At 38.3% G+C, this 18727-nt stretch overlaps 1 protein-coding gene across 1 annotated transcript in view; it reads right to left on the bottom strand.

Annotated features, from left to right (window-relative positions):
- Positions 1–2049: 2049 nt before the first annotated feature.
- The window catches only part of LOC144637717 (melatonin receptor type 1A-like), a 28036-nt gene continuing 11358 nt past the window's right edge, over positions 2050–18727 (bottom strand). The window contains 2 exon segments of the mRNA XM_078496795.1: positions 2050–2890; positions 2893–3994. Coding sequence (XP_078352921.1) covers positions 2819–2890; positions 2893–3966 — 1146 coding nt within the window. The 5' untranslated portion in view covers positions 3967–3994 and the 3' untranslated portion in view covers positions 2050–2818.

Genomic DNA, 18727 nt, shown 5'->3' with positions numbered 1-18727 from the left:
ACAAACCGAAGTATTGGGCAATATATACACTCTCCTTTTGCTAAATTCCGTGGAGTAAAGGCGCGCACGAGCAAGAAAAGAAAAACGAGACCGAGCTAAATAGTAGGTATCTGGGAAAGAGACGCGTAGTTCCTGCCAAAAACGTCCCGAGAGACCAGTGATACGAAGATTTACTTCCGTTTTCCGGTGAATCCTCCCAGAAACACTCGAATGGTTTGTTATATCACTCGTGAGCACTCGGAAAGTTGTCGCTTGGCTAAAAAAATAGAACCCGTTACTTAGCAACTTCGTCTCGCCCGTGTTTTCCGGGCTCAATCCACCCCAGTCTTTTTCGCTTTTAGCCGTTATTGAGGGCATCACGCAATCCTCCTTGAGAGGATCGTGTGACGACCTGAGTAATGGCTATGGAGGAGCTGTTACTTTTTTTCGCACTCGACCGTTTCGTATCAGGAGCATTCGGGTCAGCTTTTGCTGGGTATGTACCGCTGGCCATACATGATCACAGCCGCTAGCTTCCTCATTCTGCTCCATATGTAAATGTGAGTTGTGTGATCCAAGCTTAGTCACGTTGTGTTTATGAATCTACCTTATGAGCCCTTTAAAAAAATTTAATGTAGACTAAGACTATACTCTTCACCTTTAAACATTCTGGAATATTAACTGCCAGAAAATAGTTACTGGCTTGGCTTCACAAATAGGTGAATTGCTAGAATCTTCTGAGAAACATCACTGTCGAAAATGCGACCCCACTGTATAGTCACTTCAGATACCATCCATCGGTTCATCTCATTACCTATTACAAGGAAGTATCCCCACTGTCACCCCAAGGGGAAAAGGAGGTAAGCGAATGTGTTTTTCTCTTTTATGGGGGGGGGGGGGGGGGGGGGTTTTTGGGGGCGCGGGGGAAGGGGGGGGGGGTTTTTTTTTTTTTTTTTTTTTTTTTTTTTTCTTCTGTTTTTTTTTTTTTTTTTTTTTTTTTTTTTTTTTTAACACCCCAAAATTTTTTTTAAAAAAATTTTTTTTTTTTTGCGGTTTTTTTTCATTTTTTCTCCCCCCCCTCTATTTTTATTGGCCCCCTTTCCTTCTTTTTTTTTATTATATATCTTGTAGTTTTTTTTTTTTTATAAAAAATTTTATATTTTTTTCTTAAATAAATTGTGTCTCTCTCTTGGGGGGAGGGAAGAAGAGGGAATAGAGAACATAAAGATTGTTGTTTTTTATTTTTTTTTTTTATTTTCTCTTCTCTATTTTGTTGAAGTCTCTGTAATCGTGCAGTTCGTTGTTGTTTAGTTTCTTTTTGTATTCTGTCTGCTGTATTTTGTCTGTTACTAGGCAACAATAAATCAGAGCTTCGCGAGGCCCTGCGAGTCACGTATTACTAGATAATCAATGTCTGATCATGCTCAGGAAAATGCTCTTTGTTTTTTAATGCGTCTTTACTCAAGCGGAAATCTTTTTGCTGTTTGTCAGTATATTACATAGATTCAGTTCTTACATAATGTTGTCCTATTTACTTTTAATCTTTATGCGATGCTTTCAGCACTAATTTAATAAATACATCCCTTTGGCTAACGAAACCCCAAAAAAAAGAAAAGCAGCCGGTTGTTTGGTTGTTACAATCATCTGGCAAAAAAATATTATTTTACAGCCTAATCTCTCTTACTAGAGGGTCCTAGAGGGGGGGGGGGGGGGGGGAGGGGGCGGGGTATAAATCTCATTTTCCCAGGCCCAATGCCAAATTCCATTTCCCAACCTATTGTCTTCCCAAATTTTCAAAATCCCAGTCCCAGTTTTATTGTATTTCTGTCTGTGATTCCCATTTTTTCCCCCCAGTGACTCAAATTCCATTTTCCCAAAGAAAATTTGCCCAAATCACAGTTCCCATTTTAGCCCTTCAGCCTCCTTTTACTATACAGGCTTATCGGTAGAACGTAGTATTTTTCGCATGTATTTGCTCTAGAATTATTACTACGTACGTTCATCTAACTAGTAAAGGTACAATCAAATAAAATTATAATTGATTTCTATATACAAACTTTCTCCGGTGTACAATAAAAACGGACCATTTTATTTTTGACGGGAGTGGTGAGGGGGGTTGGGTAATAACCAAAATGATCAATCCTACACAACGAACATAAAAGAAAGTAGAGAAAAACTTCACACAAATAAGAAAAACTTCGTACAATCCAGCGGGAACAACCTAAAGGCAGAGAAAAAATTGGGAAAATATCGGTGAAAAAGATTCATTTTCGCTCAGAAAAATCCTCCGTCCTTAAAAATATAATGGTCCGTCCCTAAACAGTATCTGGCCTTATGTTTCTGCAACTAGTGAACCCTTTTTAAAAGTTTTGTTCAAAACTTTCGTCTTTTTTTTTACAATTAACACAGTTCTGCTCTACAGAGCTAGATAAGGCGCAGCTTTTAGTACATGACCCAAATCACATTTGTAATCTGCAAAACAAAAAATAAATAATTTTAAGTTCCATGAATTTTAGAGTAGGTCTTTAAGGCTCTCTGGAGACAAACCTCCATATTACTGTTTAAGGACTTTCGAGCCTATATCTAGTGGCCATAAGGCCGGAGTTTATCTCGGGTGTTCGTAGTGAGAGCTCTGTGTGAGATAAGTGTCACGAACACAACACAAGGCCACTGTTCGGCCAGGGCTCGAACCAGGACCGCTCTATCCGAAATCCAGAGCACTACCCACTAGGCCACTGTGCCTCCCAGACGAGCACTCCAGTCTAAAGCGCACTTGAATTTTGCATCTACCACACTTGAAGTCCCCTTATTTTAAACAGTCGCCAGATTTACAGTCAATTCAACAACGTGAAGAAATGTGTGGACAAGCCAGAGCTGGAACGTTTTTCTCTAAACAGTCAAAGTCGTCAATGCGTTTTCAGGAGCGTGCTTTTCACTTGAACCATGAGAACTACTGGAATGTTGATAGCAAGGGTTGCTAGGCGACCGCGCGATTGTGCCTCCGCCGTTCTCCAAACTTCGCGGGCTCGCATACTTGGCGCCACTCTCGCTCCCAGCGCGCGAGTCTTCACGGGGTCGTAGACGCAACACCTCTCGGAACGCCTGTCTGAATGAACGATTAAGGGCGTTGTAGATCAAAGGGTTGTTGGCATGGTTAGAGACCACAAGGATAAAAGACATCATGTCTAGCCAAGGAGGTATCCTGAATCCAGGCTGCACCATTTGAACAATGTTCACCACACTGGCGGGAATATAACAGATTATGAACACGATAATCACAATGAACAGTGTTGTCGCGATTCTGATGTCTTCCACGTTGACTGATGGTTGACTGCGCCGCAGGTTACCAATGATTGCTCCATGGGCTTTTATGATTTTGTAGATCTTCAGATAGCAGAAGAGGATTATGGTGAAGGGCGTTATAACAATGATGCTGAAAAATGTTATCGTGTAAGAAATACTGCGACTGAATAAGAAATGGCAGACGCACTTCCCGACTTGATACTCATGCGCAGACCAGCCAAAGATCGGCGCGATTGAGAACAAAAATGGCACAAACCACGTGACTGCCAGTATTCGCAGCGTATTGGTGTTTGTGTAGATCCTGTTGTACTTCCCACCTTCCACGATCTTGAAATACCGGTTTATACTGATTGCGCACAGGGTAAGCAGCGATGTCGCGCCCAACAGAACGGTCAAGAAACCATTCATTTTACAAATTTGCTCTCCAAAAATCCACTCGCCACCGTTTATAATAGTGGACAGCATGAATATTAAATTCGCCGAGGCGAAAATATCAGCGATCGCGAGGTTTATGAGGAAATAACTTCCAGTTATTCGGTGAGAGCGACGCTGTTGCTGCCATAAGACGATTATAACAAGAATGTTTCCAATCATTCCGCATAGAATGATGAGGCAGACAACAGGAGCCAAAAGGCCGATGGATAATGAGGACCACTGGAAACTGGGCGCCAGAGCTGAGGCCATTATCTGTAAAAATCGCACGGGCTTAAATCTGGAAATAAGGAAATAAATGACAGGCTTAATTTTAGTTAGCATTTATCGGTCCAGCTTCAAATATTTCCCTTGACTTTATAGCTAGGTGCTTCTATGAAGAGAGGACACTGAAAAGTGTGTTTCAAAACAGATCCATCGACTTTTGCAGCTGCATCCTATAAACTCAAAACATTGCCTTTTTATAATCCATAAAAAACTCGGTCTTATGTGTATCCTTTATACCTAAGTCAAAAACAGAACCTTTTCACTTAGCTAGAGAATAAAAACACTGAGATGTCCGGGACCCAAAACTTGCATCAATCGTCAGACGAAGTAATAGTGAAATACGATTAGCAATCAGGCTAACTCATAAACATTAGAAAGTAACGATTTGAAAATGTGCTTTAAATATATTTCTTTTAGTTTATTTTTACATGTACCATTTTATCATGATTTCAGTTAAATAATTTTAAATTATATTACTAAGGATACCCGTGAGTTCATTTTCCAACAATTCGACCATCAAATGAAGAGTCTTGATAAATAGATTGCTAAACTTTCGGGTGTAAACTGTACCATCATCAGACTAATAAAAAATAATTTTTAAATTATTTCACTAGCTGAAGATTAATTTACTCGATCAACTGTAGAGTTAACAGTAATTATCTCACCGAACCATTCAAGTTTCATCTCACTAAAACCTTAGTTTCTTAATGATGCATGATCTATTTAGAAAACATTACCAGGAGAGCTTATTGAGCCTTTTTATAACATGCCTTTTAGCCAATCAAAGCGTTGCACACCGGTAATAGAGAGTTGATTTCACCGAGACTTTGTGCCTCAAGAATTTAATACCGCACAGGAATTCATGGTGTCATACTTAAAAAGGTAAATAAAATTATTGTCTTCAGACATCAAGTTTTATAACTAATTCGAAGCTAATATATATAAATCAAGTACAAGAAAAATACATAAGATTTTGGACGAGCAAAAAACAAGACTTAGTGAATTGTATGTGAACATACCGGTAAATCCAGTAGATATGAGGCCTTACAAAAGAAGGAAGGAAATTCTATGCGATTCCCAGCGAGAATATATTCTACTTACTTGAAACTATAATGTCCTTACACTGCAGAGAACTTAAGGCCGATTAATGCCTAATAACCGGCTGCAATAACAATTCTTCAAGGTCCGAAAACGGCAAAAAGGGGGATTTATCTAAATATTTGCCTTTCAGTAGTGAAGCTTATCTGCGTAGCGAAGACCCATCTCGCCATATGGCAGCGTCAGCAGTATATATATACACTCCCTGGATTTGCCTTGGCCTGGGCGGTGGATTTAGCCGACGGCTTGTGTTATCTTTAATATTACCGACTTAATTCCAAGGTGAAATGGAGGCGACGAAACGTTTTCAAGATGGGTCACATCTTGTGGCCTTTAAAAATGGGTTTCACGAGCCTTAAATGACTATTCTCTTAGGAAATTAGATTAAAAAGTGCATCACTGGATTGAAAATGAAGCCCTGCTTTCTTTGGGCGGGGCATTGCTTCTAATTGGTTACAAAGATCGACAAATAGTGTTCGGTATTTACTTCTGAAAAAGAGAATTTTTATAACGGAAATGCCTTGAGGTTTGATTCGGATCTCACAGCTGAGTTCTTACAAGGTTTTAAAGTCTGTAAAGCACACGGCCGCGGATGTAGATAAAATTTCCGACAAAAGGTTGATAATCTTCTTATGGTTATCGGAAACATTTTTTGACAGAGGAAAAACAATGCTGGAACCCTCTGGAAGCCTTCAGAAGTTTTGAGTCTAACCGGTTTCCAAAATCACATATGTGAGAAAAAACAAATTGCCTGTTTGCGGGCACCTTTAAATGTATTCTCATATTTATTTATCTTTTTGGAGAGAACTAGGGAAGAGCCGATACTATTCATAGATCCGGACTGTAATTGTCAATTCTGAAACGGCATTTCGCCACCATTTGATATCACCTTATCATAAATATACATCTTCGCTTTTACATCTCGCTCATATACAAATAAGTACATGCTGTTAGATCAGGGTTAAAAGTCAGTACTTTTTTCGCATATAATTGAACGTAGAAATGATTTGCTTCACTATCGATAAGCGTCTGTAGCAAGGTGCAGCTTGAGATTATTAAAATCCGCTTACATATGATTCACATGCGGACAGTTCGTCACTTAGGGCCTATTTTAATCAATTCGAAGACTGGTTCGCTTCAAGGCCTTTATGTCAAGTGATAAATGGTAGGCATTTACGAAAAAAAAGTCTTCAAGATGAAAAGATAAAGAGGCGAGCCTTTGTGTTTCCGAAGCTAAACTTACATAAACTTGTGTTGTGCTTCGAAAAGTCCGATTTATCGTGTAAATGATTTGAAAAATTTGAAACAATACACGAATGAATGAGCTTTTAAACCGCTTTGTAGTTTAACTTTAAACTGAGAAAAGAATTAAACCGACTGCACTAAACAAAAGAGAACCCCAAATAACGGCGGTGTGATTGAGGATTAAGAAAGACACTTCACCACTTACTTAGCCAAGGTCGCACGGGTACAATGACAATATTTTCACCAATTCTAGACGGCCTAGAGCCTTTTAAAATCGTTTCAAAAAGTTACATTTACAAAAAAGTCTGTGTTTAATATATTCGTTTGTGTTGACTACATGAAGCTTTGTACGAATACTTACAGAACACATTTGTTCACTTGTTTTTGCCACGAATCGTCCGTTTTGGCCGGAAACCAACTCATCACTTTCGTACTGCGGACATTTGCCTTTTACGAAGTTCTTGCTTCGTTTTAGTCAGTCGATTCTGTTGCAACATGTTTAAATCGTCCATCAAGCCAAAAATTTCGTGTCGTGAACATCAATAATAAATTGTAACCGATTTCGAATTCGGCAGAAACTAGTAACCGCTCGAGGGTCTCCCGAGAAATTTCTGGCTCTCATCATGCAAAACTATTCATACAAAAACAGACTGAATTTGCAAGAAAACACTACTATTGAATGTTTATACAGCAGCCACCGATACTAAACGATTCACTTTACAGTCAAGAGAAAACAACATCTAAACCACTAAACAAATACAGTAAAAAAACTTTGGTTTGTACGCAAAGTTACTGACCACTAAAGAAAACTAAAGATAAATGCTAACCTACGTGATGAAATATTACTTATGACAGTTCAAAATTGTGGGTTAACTGGGGCAGTCAAAAACATAAAATCACACATTCACACTTTAACAAGTTCCAAAATAGCCTCACCAGTTTTTCCTTCGAGCGTTTCTGTTCAGTCTTTTTGGAAAGAAGCGAAACTTTTCTCTTGCCTTATCAGTCCAACATAAAAGAATGTTTGACTAAATACGGTTCTTATATACTGACCTCCCGGTCGGATTAAGAAGTCCTAATGGATAGCTCTAGCCCAGTATCTATTTCACATTCCAGCAAGGGCCTTAAAATAAAATGCCGATAATCCCCTACGCTAATCCAGAATAAAACTTATCAATGCAATAAAAGGTACTTCTGCGGTAGACTTAGGAACGTAAGAATGTTTTCATTTGTCATATTTAGCACAAACCGTCACGTAGTTCCTTTGGAAAAGCAGGGGCGAGGGTCTTTAAGCGTTCGCACAATTTAAAGTAATCTTTTTACAGAAAATTTTAAGTGAAGTCTGGTGAATGTAACACCAGCTTGTGAACTGTCACTGTAGACCCTGATATTAATATAAAAATTCTCCTTACGTCCTTTATTGTATAAGGTAGGAGAATTCGATGATGCATTAACCCCTACAGCACTTATTTCAATAGAAAAAATCTCCCAACTCGTCTCTGCAACTTTCTCTTGACACATGTTTGGAGAATTTGATCACATATAAAAAAAAAAAAAAAAAAAAAAAAAAAAAGCGACTAATAGATGTTATAGGTTAAAATCGGTTACTTTATATTATTCTTACTACCTACATGTCTGACTCTGTAGTAAACTTTGAGAAGAAATCTTGCACTGCCAGCTAACAGCCAAACCTTGAGTCAATTGAACTGGTTCAAAATGTAGGTTAATGGATGAAACACTTTGTTGTGTGGCCATTCATTTTGCAAGCTTTTCAGTAAAAGGTGGATTATCTTTTAAGTCTGCATGTGGATAAAGTCGATAAAACCCAAGTGTATCACCATTTAAATGAAAGCTATTGAGCAGAACTTTCGTATGGTACTATTTGTTTATCATTCTTGTGTTAAACAAAAGTTGGCAGGTTTGAACCTCTTCCTGCTCTCAGATTGTTAACAACAAACGGTTACGGGGCGCGTGCGATCCAAAACTTCATCCTCTGTACTTTGTTGGCGGTGCTCGCTCTCGGCTTTAATCTGTTAATCATCATTTTATTTTCCTTTTCCACCCCAATACCTCTGGAAACCACGAGGCCCGGAAAACTCTAGTTCTTAAATATCACCTCATCACGTCCAAGTCATGTTTACAAAATCTTTTCTTCTTAATTGATCCGTTATTCAGATGGAAGGGTTTATCAGCTATTTTTACCCTGCTAAGCGTCTTAGGAAGGATAATCCACAAGCTTTAAATATTATGTGGTACTAATACCTCTCATTTTCACCAAATCCCGTTACTTTTTGCTATCATCCCCAAGCTGCAAAGATAATCCAAGTTCATTTAACCGCAGTGCAAAATGGCTACCATCGTATCAAGTGATTTCTATGGAGGCCTCTCCATGTTCAGTATTTCGGCAAATCATGGTGTTAAAAAGACAATTTTGCAAGTACATTTGGAACTGCTGTTGTGTTGTTAGCTTTATGGAAAATTGTCTTTTGTTAAGTATAGATTCGTGTAAGAAAGCTATGACCCAATGCCTACAACGCTCCCCCCTTTTTTCTGGTTTCTTATCATTCGAAACATTTGCCCCTTTGTATAACGTTGATGGTATATGAGACATCCAACTCAAGAAGGAATGCCAGTTAATTGGCTCTTAAACGATGTGTTGTAAATAATATTTCTCTTTAAATTTATCAATACCAAGATAAGAACTCAGAAAATGAGAATACTGGAATTAATCAGTAATACAAATTATCTGCACTTGTAAAAGAGGAATTGAAACCAACCGTTTTCTAATAATCAAGAAGGTACATTATTTAACAGTATTGTAAAAGATCTTTAACTAGATTATATTTTTGAGCTTTCCTATCTACCGATACATCTATTAAGCCTAAATAATGTAACATCATTTATTGTAATAAGCTTAAAACAACGGAATTCCACGTGACGTGAAAGATTACATGAAATTGCCAAGAATGCCCATTCTGCATTGTTTCCTGCATTGTCTATTTTAATCTCAAGAGGCTTGCGCTGAAGTAAGGCAAAAAGATTCCCTTTGGGCCAAACTCATGTTTACACAAGTTTCACGGTGAGTCTGGCATCGTGGAAGGAATGACAGACTGAATAATTTTAAATGCTAATTTAGAATCGCTGTAAAGTGCGCATGGAAAGCACAGGGCAGTGGCCAAATGGCGCCGAGCCCCAAAGGTCTGGGCACGAATCTGGCCGACTCGTCTGGCCAGACCTTGAAAAAAAAAAAGATAACAAAAATTGCTTACGTACCACTTGGATTTTACATGTAAACCTGTTAGTACACGGTTTGTGTACATAACGGACGCTCGCAACTGGGACGAAATTACACCATCTACAGGAAATTCTGTTACCAAAAGATTTAATTACCAGAACTTGCTTGGCGCAAGGCCTGAAATTGTAAAACTAATTAAGTGAATGGAATGTATATATACATTTTCCTTTCGGATATTCCAGCTGGGATTTTTGAAGTTTATCTTAAAAGTGTATCTCAACAACTTCCGTTTTGTTGTGCAACCAAAAATAGGCTTGAGGTTTTCTTTCACATTCTAACTGACCGATTTCCGAAATGGTAAACAACAAAACAACTCGTACAGTTACATGTACGTCAGCTCGTATTTCATAATCACATTTCTTATTTCCACAACCTGCTAGCTGGTGGAAGTTTGTTTTGTCCAACTGAAATACTGAGCCAAATTGAAGAATACATTCTCTTCAGCTTTTTGGACAGGCTTGTATTTTTTCAAAAGTTTGTTTCTTATTTCATATCTTTTCAAAAAATGTTATGAGTTTCCATCTACGGCAAAACTTAAACCTTTCGCACAAAACACAAGACTTTGAATTGAATTATTCACCATGCGCAACTTTGAATCACGATAACTAAATGAATCAACCAGAATAATTGCTCTTCTATGCAGTCTTTGATAAATATTATAGCAGATTCCCATCTGACGTCATGAAAATTCTAGAATTTTTCCACTTTCTCTACAAAGCCTTTCTTTTAACATACGTTTCATACAAGTAGTGGTAATATTCGTGCAAAGTTTTATCTTTACAGCCCGCTTTGATTTGAAGTTCGCGTTTCGAAATTTCGGTTTCTTAGCCCGATTGTTTTCCTCAAATGGCCTTCACAAAAACCAACATTTGCTATATCAGTTGACTCTCCCTTTAATTAAAGAAGCTGAAATAATACTTATTTAAGAACAATCTGCCATATTTTTAGAACTTCTTTCATCTTCTACACCAACATTTTCGCTATATCAGTTGATGTTATCGAACTAATTGCGATAATATATAAGGACAGTATATGCTATCTTGCACACCAAAAATGGAGGCCTCATGTACGTAGAGTCATTCATGTAGAGAAAAGATAAGCTTTTTTCCCACTTACTTTAATTTGTGTTCACCAGAGTTCTCTAATTCCAACTTTTTCAACCTGTTTTTAATACTTCACTTTTCCTACTGCATCAAACGCCTTTTGAGGCAAAAAGTAGGCAAGAATCATCCGCTTATGCAAACTTTATATAAGAAGAACTCAGTTACTCTATCAGAGCCGGAAGTTTTTTATACTTTCACCGACATTCTGGCGCAGATATTAAAACCTCTCATGATAAAGTCCTTGTTGTTGAGGTTTTGAGACGTTACATATCAGGGTTTTTTTCTGTTGTTTACTCGTTACTTCATTTAAATACGACCCTACTAAGCTGATCAGAACTGACCAAAACAAAATATTTGTGAATGGCAAGTAATTAGCTTTTATCCTAGAAACGTTACCCAAGCCATGATACTTGTAATAAGCTCTTTAGTAAAAGTTTTTCTGTGAACGCATACCATAAACATCTTGACTGTTTGCTGCATGTTTTAAATTTCTTCCCAGTTGTATTGCCCTAGTATAAATTGTTTTTTGGGGATTGAACCTGTGAGTTTTATTTTGCCCTCAATTTCAAACAAAGCCGCAAGGACCGCAAGGGAAAGATAAATCAAGGATTGGCAAACAACTGGTAAGCTACTTTACATTCGGGCAGAGGTTATATTACTATATTTCGACTCCTTGAATCTCAGACTTTTTTCAATCCTTTCAATCCCAGACAAAGTGAAAACTTAAGTAAATCCATGTCACTGATTCTAACGTTTACGATGTTTTTTGTATGTATGCTAGAGAAAGCCTGGGGAGTTCACATGTAAATGAAAGCTATATTAAATAAAAGTGTCTTTTTTGTACTGTCAAATATAAGAACAAGGGTAAATATGATGTACAAGGTGGATCTGACTATAAATGAAAGCTGTTGAGCAGTCCTTTTGGGTGGTTTTGAATATAGTTATAAATTTTAAGTCGTCTGTGGAATAAAACCCTAGTGCGCAACTATTCAAGTGAAAGCTTTTGGGCAGTACTTTCATGCGGTACTTTTATTAGGAACCTATAATGCTGTACAGGCTGGTTGTAAGTTGTTGATGAGCCGGACCCTAGTGTGTGGCCATTTATATAGAAAGCTAATGAGCAAAATCTTCGTGTGGTGCTTATTATTTTTCAACTGATGTTTTACAAATTTAAGTTTTATTTTTTAATTTGTTTTTCCTTCCCATTCTGAACTTTAGCACTCGAGGGCTTGAAAGGTTAACTCATAAGAGTTTTATAGCGATTTTTTATCTGCATATATTAGTATTATATATTCTAAAATAGAAACTAATTAGTTCACAGAAAACCTTTTTTCCAATATGTCATGCTTTTTATCGTCACGTAAAGATATCAAGTCACGATTATGGAGATATACAATGTTTTATCGTCTGAAAAGTCTCAAAATGCAGCCCTAGGCTATAAGCGTGGTTCTGAAAACCTAATACCAATATATTTTCTACCAATCGACGTTCACACATGTTTACGTAGCAAGCATTAAAATAAAAATCTAAAGAGTCTTTAAAAGGAAGAGAAAAGTCTACTGTTTATTGTTTTTTATTCTTTATATACTTCTAGAACTTTTAGGGTTTTCTATTTGGCCGCCATATTGAAGTACTAAAGGCTTATGGGACGCATTAGAAAGTTGTTTATGAAGAATATTCGGTCTTTAAGAGTTTGCGAAATCATTTTACATGACTTTTCTAAAAAAAATAATTTGTAGTTAACTTTGCCTATTACGGTAAAAAAAGAAGCATCCAAAATAAACGAACCTCCTTTATAAGAACGTTTTTTAGAATGTTTATGTCAACAGTACAAAGTTAAAATGGACTGGTATGTTTTATGTCTAAAAAAACAATTAAGGGCTTAGACTAAATAGCAATTGAACAGCAAAAAACAAAAACGTGTTTACCACACCTTCAAAGATGCAACAGTAATCTTTTAGAGTCCTCAGCTGCGAGTAGGGAGTAAAGCTAGCTTCGGAGAGTCTATATTTCCATTTCGTGAAGCGAGCGGTTTGCAGATTTAGGGCAAATGGCTCTCTGCTGGTCAACTCTCTTTCGTGCGTCGAGAAGGTCTTTTAGCGAACAGTGGAATATTATTTCCGGCACTTATACCCAGGAGGGGATTAATAAAACAAAACACATCGTGGTTTGTCACGAATTAATTATTGAAGTGAACATTTTGAGATGTAGTCTTCGGCCGGAATCGACTAAATTATGCCAACAAATAAATGAAAATCTCCTAGTAAATACATTTTCGAAAGTACTTAATGGCTGAATTCCATTGATTTTTGCCCCAGGCCCTTGATTCAACTAGAATGCACCAATATTAAAAAAGATTAGTCAGTGTTAATGTCATTTATTTGTTGTTTATCGGTTTTTCATGTGAATTCACATTAATTAGCTACGCTGTTTAGAGTATAATATGAATGATTTAGTAGTTTACAAACGCAAACTAGGAAAAATAGCTTTCCGCATAACTGTGTGGGTACACTGAACAAGCACCGTACAGTACTATTGGACGTACATGAAGTGTTGTTTTCAGCTGAGAGGGCGATCTTAGACGGCAAATACACAAAAAACGCTCTTAGTCCACTCCTGTTAAATGTTCTTTCTAGAGTTGATGCCCATTAGGCTTATCTTTCTGTAAGAAAAAAAAATCAGTAAACTATATAATGAAGACAACAACTAAACACAGGAACATCGCCATGGGTACCTTACTACTGCAATTGGCAAATGCCAATATCTCCCCTATGGTAGGGATGTAGTCCGACCATATGGTGAAAAAATGTGCACTTTGGGGTAAAAGCACCAAATTTGGCATGGTGATAGTATTTAAGTGCTGAACAAATAGCTATGGACCCCACCAGGGGGGCGATTTTGTACTAAGGGGGGTGGGGTGGTTACAATTTTCAAAGAAATACTGTAATTAAAAAAAGATGTACAGTTGAGCGAATGTTATTGTAGTAGTACTTACTTCTATTCAGGTTGCTGAACATAGGTATTTACCCCCAAGGGGGTATTTTTTGTACTAAGGGGGTGGGGTGGTCAAAATTTTCAAAAAAGTACTGTAATTCAGAAAAAGGTGTACAGTTAAGCTGAATTTGTAAGATGTGATAGAACTTGCTTACTGTTCAAGTTCCTGAACAATATTAGGTATTGTTCCCACAAGGGTGGGGGGAAGATTTTTGTACTTAGGGGGGTGGGGTGGTTACAATTTTCAAAAAAGTACTGTAATTCAAGAAAAAGTTGTATATTTGAGCGTTAGTGCGATAGACCTTCACTGTTCAAGTACTGAACAATATTTCCCCACAAGGGGAAGTTTTTTGTACTTAGGGGGTGGAGTAGTTGCGAATTCAAATTGTGTTGACGAGGTGAAGAGTGAGCTGATTTGCCATACTAACAGTGCACGATGTCCTGAGATATGTCATCTGACTCAACCAGAAGTTCTTCACAAGGGGTGTATAACAAGCACGCAGGGAAGGGGGTGGGGGGAGTACATACCATGGTATTTTTTGACTTTGTAAAGTAAGCAAACTTAATCATCTCCCTCGCATTCCCCACCGCATGTACGGCGACCTCTTTGTTCTTTGCACTTCGTTTCACCTCCCTCCCTGGCAAACTGTTGATGCTTCAGGTGATGTGGTCCACTGAGGCTTCCATGCTTCTCTGTGCCCATCCCCTTCACTAGGAGGTAGTCAGTGTCGCGCACTCCTCAGCTTGGTGGCCACTTCTTTGTTGCTAGCAGTGGGGGTGTTCTTCCTCCTGCTGCCGGCCTGGTCCCTCTTCGCTCTTTCAGCCTGACATGGCTTAGTGGCTGTCTCTCCTGTGCCCATCTCTTCCCTTGTCCTTAATGCTGATGTCTTCAACCTGTAGGTGTAAACTTGAGATTCTCTCCGGCCTGACGGTAGCTACATCATCCTTCTCCAGGCAGCACTACTGCAACACCATTGTCTACTGTACTTTTCCTCTGTGCCGCACTATACTCTGTTTTGTTCTCTTCTTCTCTCCCCAGCTTCGCCTTATCTTCGCCCTCCCGCGTCCGGTGGTTGCTCTTCCCAGTGTCTCTCCCTCGGTAGCTGGTTACTGTTTGCGGCAGCTCTCAGAGCCAGAGATACTTTCCAGACGGCTTATGTTGCAGGGGCAGTACCATCGATGCATCACATCTACTACTGGGGTTATAGATTGGTTTGGTGTCAGTTTTTCCATACACTTCTCTCGGACTACGCCTTGCGGTCGCAGGTCGCCAGGTAGAAACAGATGTAAGGGTTCCTGCAGTGGGGAGAATTTCTGAGGAAGGTCCTACAAAGACATATCTAGCTTAGAAGATGATCACGTTGCCTGTGAAGCAAACAAAATTATTCTATCTACAGCGACACTCTCGCAGTCATCTTCGTTGATGTTACGCCTGAAAATCACCTTGCATGCACAAGGAGGTGCTACAAGGCTAATTTTAATTGCATCTGATTGTGCACAGCAAGTTATTCTTCGTACAGAAGACATTAATGTCACAATCTCGCTATTTCCAACTTAAATCTAATCAATTAGATTATAGGGAGATGTGATTGCATTTGGAGTTAGTGCTACTTGATATCGTCAGGCCTCTTGGAGATGAGAAATCACAAGTGTTGCACTCTTCCACCCTTTACAGGCTGTGATCAGTTCTAGACGAGAGAGAGCACAGTATGGGCCACATGGATGTCCTATGGAGAAGCCACTATAGCTTTCATGGTCCTCAACAAAATGCCTAGTATGCATTTGCTGGAAAGATTTGTGGTGCTGTTGTATGACCAGACAAGTCCGTGCCAAGGAGACAATGATGCCAGGAAAGTTAGTTTTTGCACAGAAGGTAGGACATTTGAGAACAACCCTCTACCGCTGATGCATTAGTTCAAACACAACAAGATAGTGGCCTACCAAGCTGGTCATTGTTATGTTGAAGACAGTGCATTGTATCTAATCCTGAACTACCTTCTCTTAGTGAATGGGGATGGGCACAATCCGAGTCAGATGCATGGTAGCCTGGGTGGACCACATCACCAGAAGCATCAACAGCATTCCAGGGAGCTGGTGAAATGAGGGTGCAATGCTGGGGTTACAGAGAACGTTGTAAATATATTAGAAATCTGTCATGTCTTGGACTGTGCTTTGTAAATGCGGATGCCGGGACATACGAGGAAGAGGATTAAGTTTGCTTACTTTACAAAGTCAAAAAATACCATGGTACGTACTACCCCACCCCCCTCCCCTGCGTGCTGGTTATACACCCCATTTGTGAAGAACGTCTGGTTGGAGTCAGATGACATATCTCAGGACATTGTGCACTGTTAGTATGGCAAATTCAGCTCAACTCTTCACCTTTTCGGTAAATTACAGATTTGTTTCAATATTGCAACTACCCCACCCCCTAAGTAAACCCCCCTTGCTGGGGAATACGTAATATTGTTCGCAACTTGAACAGTAAGCAAGTTCTATCGCATCTAAAAATTCGGCTCAAATATAAATTTTTTCTTGAATTACAGATTCTTTGAAATGTAACACCCCACCCCCTAAGTACAAAAATCTCCCCCACCCTTGCTGGGGACAATACCTAATTTTTCAGGAACTTGAAAGTAAGCAAGTTCTATCAATCTTACAAATTCAGCTTAATTACACCTTTTTCTTGAATAAGTACTTTCTTTGAATTTTGACCCCCCACCCCCTTAGTAAAAAATACCCCCCTTGTTGGGGTAAATACCTAATATTGTTCAGCAACCTGAATAGTAAGTAAGTACTACTACATATAAAAATCGGCTAACTTACACCTTTTTTCTTGAATTACAGTATTTCTTTGAAAATTGTAACCACCCCACCCCCCTTAGTACAAAATCGCCCCCCTGGCTGGGGTCCATAGCTAATATTGTTCAGCAACTTAAATACTATCACCATGCCAAATTTGGTGCTTTTACCCCAAAGTGCACAATTCCAGTATTTTTTAGCACCATATGGCTGGACTAATGGATGGAAGCACAATACTTCAATAGTTGGGAGTTATAAAAAATTTATCGACAACACATAAAGCGATTTATTTAAAAAAAATCTCCAAAGAGAGAAATTGCCGACAACCAAAACCTTGTACAATCAAGGAAATTAGTTTATCAACTGAGACTGCGAGGGTGGCAACTTTGATCATGCAGGCTGTCTAATAAACGTTATTTTGGGAGAACAAGAAGTTTTTGGCAGTAACGGAAAGAGAATGCCGAGACCACTCCTGAGACACGTGAAAAGATGTAGGAAAACTAGAAAGATAATATGTATGTAGCATCACGACACTTATGGAACACTGTACACAGTTTGAAAAAAAAAAACTACAATGCTCATACTTATAATATTTTGGTCATCTTCTTCTCTACATGGTACTGCTCGAAAAACATACAATAGAGTTGTTACCCTCTGTGAAATTTCACACAGAGAAACTACATTGGAAAATCACGAAAGCTTTGTGTTGTACCCGCATTTCAATATTTTTGCTGACAGCCATAATAAGTGTCGAAAATTACTTGATGTAAGGAAAGCATAAGACTTATTAGAAAATAAAACACTTTAAGGACAATTTTGAGAAACAATAGAAACTGCAATTTACGTCCAATAGATAGAGAGAGAAGTGGATACATTTCCAGCTGATTTAGTTCAGAAAACAGTTTTTGGACGTGGGTGGGCCTTATATTCGGGATAAAACATACCATTTTAAGACAAGACATTCTTTGTGGGGCAAAACACAGTCTATGGCAATTTATGTCAAATAACTGAATTTAAAACTTGTCAAATATCTATACTTTTAAATTCAGTGTAGCAGGCCAAAAAAAAAAAAGAAATTGGCTTATCAAACTCAATTTAAAGATCTGCAGAATATAGATCCATGGGGTTACTGACGCAACACGCTTCTCACACTTACTAGAGCAAATATGTTAAGGGAGCATTCCATTGTTTTCTCTTGCCATGGTGATTCTTTGCTATTTATTCCTAAATTTTCCCTCCGACTTTGACAAATTTTACAAGCTGCCACACGTGCCGAAATCTAAAAGAATGACTGTTCACCTTTAACAGCGTTTAAAGTGGTATCCTTTTTGATATCTTACTCTGGAACCCTGAAAATTCCATTAATCAAATTTTATTGTGCAACGTATTTCTTATCTGATTTCCTTTGATAACGCAATTCGTGCCAATATGTTGTCCTTTTGTTTCAAAGTGGTGAACCGATCTTACCATCATGGTCAGTTTTGAAGGAACACATGACAACGCAAAAAAATTCTTAGTTGCCTTGATCAAAAACGAAATGTATTGCCTTAAATTCACTTTGCTCACAGATACGGCAATTGTATAGATTGAAACTACATAACCGTAAGATCGAAAGCTTAAAGCAGTGTTAAAGACTTGTTTTACCTGAAAGAATTTTGTGGAAAAAAAACAAATACTTGCTACTCACTTATTTGCTATCGCTCGCAGCCGGCTCTTAACTCGCGTCGCTATTACAAGCATCTCCTGATAGAGATGTCTGCAACACAGTGTGTTTCGGGCTTTTTTTTCGTCAAAATAACCGAGGAAGTTTCTCTCTTGTCATGTTTACCTAATTGCATAGGGTTTCTTTATAGATTTCCCCAAGAGAAAATATTTTCTCTTGATCCGCAATGCAATGAAATACTGCGCTAAATTTGTTGAAAAAATTTCGCGCGCCAAACGTTAAAGATCACAGGTGACCGGTAATGAGGTCAGACTTTAGATGTCCTAAGTGAAAAAAGAGTCAAGTATGGGAAAAATGAAACATTTTGAGATGAATGAATATAATGAATATGTTCAGTAGTGTCCATTTCTCAACCATTTTTTTTTCCAGGTTTATTTGAAGCCACCGTTACCATAACTATCGGCCGGCGATCAGTGATTTTAGTATACTGCTCAACTGATTTTCGTTGCCGTAGCAGTTTAGCAATATAATTATATATAGTGTGTT

Source organism: Oculina patagonica, chromosome 14 (genome assembly GCF_052425735.1).
Source record: "Oculina patagonica isolate OP01 chromosome 14, crgOcupat, whole genome shotgun sequence".
Lineage (NCBI taxonomy): Eukaryota > Metazoa > Cnidaria > Anthozoa > Scleractinia > Oculinidae > Oculina > Oculina patagonica.
Note: the sequence above shows the minus strand (reverse complement) of the source record. Positions and strands in the feature narration are given on the sequence as shown.